We start from the raw sequence: 4,033 nt of genomic DNA on the forward strand, positions 1-4,033 counted from the left end.
ACCAGCGCCCGCAGGCGGTCGCATGCCGGGCGTGCCGGCTGTGGTGGTCTTACGCCCTACACGCGCCCTGTGGCGGCGCGCTGGCTGCACCCAGCAAACACCAGCGGCTGCGCCCTGGTGGCTGCGCCTTGGAGCACCCAGGTGGCTGCACAATATGGGCGCACCTGCCACCTTGGGCCAGTTACCCATCCCATAAATCTCAATCCCCTCCAGCAGCAGCAGCTCCTCATCCGCCTGCGAGGCAGAGCAGGGCAGGGGGAGGGACAAGGGCGGGGACGGGGGCCGGGCGCTTGTGGGCATTGATTCGGGGCGTGCCCGGCAGCCTGCCTCGCCTCTCCTTCCCCTCCCGGCCAGCTCCTGGCGCCGAGCAGCCTACAGCGGCCGGCGGCGGTGTGCCTAGGGCGTTGCGCCTAGCCCGGCGGCTGCTGCTGGCGGGCTGGGGCGCTCACCCTCCAGCCCGGGTGGTAGAGTGGGAAGCCCAGGCTCTGCACCACCTTGTATGGATGGTCGTTGGAGTGGCCCGCGACATTCAGCTCCACGCCCACGCTGCGGCGAAAGGAGGGCAGGCAGGCAGGCAGGCAGGCGCGGGGCAAAGGCCATGAGGGCAGAGGGAGGCAGGTTGAATTAAACAACAATCAGGAATGGGCGGGAGGGGGTGGCGGTGCCAGCAAGGGCCGGACGCAGCTGCGCCTGTGTCCCGGGCTCTACAGTCGTCTGCCAGCCTGGACGCATCGCGCTGCGCCTGCCGCCTCCCGCCCTGGCGCGCACGCGCTGCTGCCGCGCCTCGCGCCCCTGCCCCTCTGCTGCCCCAGCCAGGCCTCGGGCAAGCGCGCGGCGCCCCTCCCCTCCCACCCTCCTCCCTGGCCTCACCTGAAGCACTCAAGGCACAGGTCAAAGTCCTTGCACTGAGCGCACTTGATGCGCAGCGTGGAGCTGAGGTCCTTGTGGCAGTAGTCGCAGTGGTAGAGGCCCTCGCTGCGGCAGGGTGTGGAGGGGGACAGGTGGCGAGGTGGGGGAGGTGGAAACCGCCGGTTTACGCAAGGCGCGGCAAAGCAAAGCACCCGGCGCAGGCGTGCACGAAGGATCGCAGGGTGGGGCAGGCTGAGGCATGCCGGCAGGCATGGGAGGCGGTGAGTGCGAGCCAGCACAGCGCGGGTGGAGGCTCACGCTTTGCTGCCAGAGGCCTTGCCGCTGCCAGCGGTGGGCCCCTCCTCCCGCCGCCGCTTGTTCCTGCATGCGGGTGCGGCGCGGAAATGCAGCATGCTTGGCAGCATCACGGTGTAGCGGTGCCCCCGGGGCTGGTGTGGGGCAATGCCAGCCAGCTGCAGTGTCCCGGCGGTGTGGCCCAAAACGGCACCGCCCAGGTCGGGCGACGCTGGCGGCAGCGACGGCGGCGGCGCAGGGGTGGGGCCTGGCCCCCATCTGCGGGCGGCATCTAGGTGGCGGAGGGATGCTGCGTAGTTTCAAGGCGCAGGGAGCGCACCTGGAGGGCGGCAAAGCGGTGGGCGGCCCCATCTCCACGACAGCTGTTCCGCTGCGCCCCTCCCCGCTGCCAGGGCTGTTCACTGCGTCAACCGCTCCCGATTGCGCGGTCAGACGCCCAGCTTTTGGGTCGCCAGCCGGTACAGGTGTACCCCAGGCTGGGTTGACGCCCAAAGTCGCAATGCGCGTGGGATCGGGCCTCTGTGTTGCTTGTGTGCCCAGGACAGAAGCAGCAGAGCAGGCACCATGGCCGCTGCCACCTTCTCCGCCCAGGCGACCGTCGCAGCCCGTGTGGCGACCACCGCCAAGAGCTCCACCAGCATGAAGGTCCGATGGGGCGCCGGGGGCATCGTTGCCGGCCTTCGATATGCCAGGGAGCCAAGCGGGGCCCTGGGCGCCGTCTTATCCGCTGCCTTGCATTGATGCCCTGCAGGTGGCTCCCCGCATGGCCGTGCGTGCCGCCGCCCAGTCCTCCAGCTCCAGCAGCTTCGCTGGCGCCCGCATTTCCGCCAAGGCCGCCGGCAGCAGCGCCCGCCGCGCCGCCATCGCCGCCCAGGCCAAGGTCAGCCCCTGCCTGCGCCGGCGCCCGCTGCCGCCGACGGCACCCCGGCCCTGCCTGCTCCGGCAGCCGCTATGCACCCGAGCCGCGCAGCGGCAGTTCATGTGGCAGCAGCACAGCCGGAAAGCCGCAGCCTTTGGGGCCGCCTGCCTCTGCCCGGGCCGGCGGGGCAGCTTGCCGCCTGGCACACACTGGGCGGCGGGCGCCCGCCAACATCACCATCAAGCAGCCGGGGCAGCCAGCCCACCCAGGGCACTTCCCTTCGCGCGTAGCTGCCATGCGGGGCAGCACCCAGCTACCAGCGCTGCAGCCCAGGGCGCCGCCGCCGCCACGCGCAGCACCCACCCACCCACCCAACCAACCAACCACCCGCCGCTCCCCTGCCGCCTTGCCTGCTCTCCCGCAGATCGGCGACACCCTGGAGGAGTTCCTGCTGGAGGCCACCCCCGACCCCAAGCTGCGCCAGCTCATGATGAGCATGTCGGAGGCCATCCGCACCATCGCCTACAAGGTGGGCTCCTGCTGGGGGTTGGAAGGGTGCTGCGGGTCCTGCGCGTGTGTGTGGGGGGGCGGCAAGGTGGGCCGCTGCTGGGTGCTGGAGTTGCTGAGTGCTGGGGGTTGCTGGGTGTTGGGGTTGCTGCCTGGGCGGGGCAGCCTGCGTGCCCTGCTGCGCCGTCCTGTCCAGGCCCCAGGAATGTGGAGACCTGGGCTGTGTGGGCAGGCGGGGCTCGCGGCTGGGTGCTGCCGGGTGCCTCAGAGGGCAGCCTCGCACCTTGCCACCCCCTCCACATACCCACCCCCACCCCACCCTCTCTCTCTCTCACACACACGCACATGCCCCGCCACCCACAGGTGCGCACCGCATCGTGCGGCGGCACCGCCTGCGTCAACTCCTTTGGCGACGAGCAGCTGGCGGTGGACATGCTGGCCGACAAGCTGCTGTTCGAGGCGCTGCGCTACTCGGGCTGCTGCAAGCTGGCCTGCTCGGAGGAGGTGCCCGAGCCCCTCGACCTGGGCGGTGAGCCGCCGCCGCCTGCGCTGCGCTGCTGGGCACCTGTCATTGGATGGGCAGGCACGCTGCGCTGCGCTGCCCCGTGCGGCAGCCGGCACGGGAGCCCGGGGGCCGCCGTGCCGCGTGGCCCGCCTTCTTCGCTCCCTTCACCAGCAGCAGGAGCCGCGGAGCGGTCGCCTATCCTCCTGCTCTGCTGTCGTCTCGCGTGCCGGCTGCCTTGCTTCCTGGCCTTCCGCTCACTCCTCCTCTGTCCTTCCCCTCCCTCCCTCCGCCCCCCCACACACCACCCACAGGCTCCGGCTTCTCCGTCGCCTTTGACCCCCTGGACGGCTCCTCCATCGTCGACACCAACTTCTCGGTGGGCACCATCTTTGGCGTGTGGCCCGGGGACGAGCTGACCGGCATCACCGGACGCCAGCAGGTGGGCGCCCGGCAAGGCGTGTTTGTGTGTGTGTGTGTGTGTGTGTGTGGAAGCAATGGATCCGTCCTGCCTCCGGGCTCGGCCCATGGGATGGGGGCCGGCGCCGCAGCGCGGCCTGCAGGCAGCGGCGGCGGCGTTTGCTGCTGCGTGGCGGCCGGCCCCTGCCCGGCTCCACTGCTCGGGCCTGCCTGCCGCGCCGGCGCCTCGCCCACCCTCCACTGCCCGCAGACCTCCCCCCGACCTGCCCCCACCCCGCTGCTCCCCGCCCCGCAGGCCGCCGCCGGCATGGGCATCTACGGCCCCCGCACCATCTTCTGCATCGCGCTCAAGGACGCCCCCGGCTGCCACGAGTTCTTGCTGCAGGTGGGCGGGGCGGCGTGGGTGGGTGGGTGGGGTGGTGGCAGAGGCCGCGAGTGGGCAGGGCCTGTACGTTTGTGGGAGGGGTTGGGGGTTGGGGGTTGGGGAGGCAGCTTCAGGGCTCGCTCAGCCTCCCAACAGCTGCCACTGTCCATGCATCAGCCCCGCACCCCGCGCCGCTGCGACCCTGGCCGCTGAAAGG

The 4,033-nt window shown here is 71.4% G+C and overlaps 2 protein-coding genes across 2 annotated transcripts in view; one reads left to right on the forward strand and one right to left on the reverse strand.

Moving 5' to 3' along the window:
- Positions 1-1,515, reverse strand: part of CHLNCDRAFT_140953 (hypothetical protein) — a gene marked incomplete at both ends in the record, with an annotated part of 2,561 nt that extends 1,046 nt beyond the window's left edge. Inside the window, 5 exons of the mRNA XM_005850990.1 lie at positions 152-234; positions 450-546; positions 871-975; positions 1,168-1,230; positions 1,484-1,515. Of these exons, the coding sequence (XP_005851052.1) occupies positions 152-234; positions 450-546; positions 871-975; positions 1,168-1,230; positions 1,484-1,515 (380 nt within the window). The remainder of the gene's footprint in view (positions 1-151; positions 235-449; positions 547-870; positions 976-1,167; positions 1,231-1,483) is intronic.
- Positions 1,516-1,927: 412 nt separating this feature from the next.
- CHLNCDRAFT_19601 (hypothetical protein) overlaps positions 1,928-4,033 on the forward strand; it is a gene marked incomplete at both ends in the record, with an annotated part of 2,873 nt that continues 767 nt past the window's right edge. The window contains 5 exons of the mRNA XM_005850708.1: positions 1,928-2,044; positions 2,448-2,552; positions 2,894-3,059; positions 3,347-3,474; positions 3,748-3,924. Of these exons, the coding sequence (XP_005850770.1) occupies positions 1,928-2,044; positions 2,448-2,552; positions 2,894-3,059; positions 3,347-3,474; positions 3,748-3,924 (693 nt within the window). The remainder of the gene's footprint in view (positions 2,045-2,447; positions 2,553-2,893; positions 3,060-3,346; positions 3,475-3,747; positions 3,925-4,033) is intronic.

This window comes from Chlorella variabilis (assembly GCF_000147415.1).
Source record: "Chlorella variabilis unplaced genomic scaffold CHLNCscaffold_3, whole genome shotgun sequence".
Taxonomy (NCBI): Eukaryota; Viridiplantae; Chlorophyta; class Trebouxiophyceae; order Chlorellales; family Chlorellaceae; genus Chlorella; species Chlorella variabilis.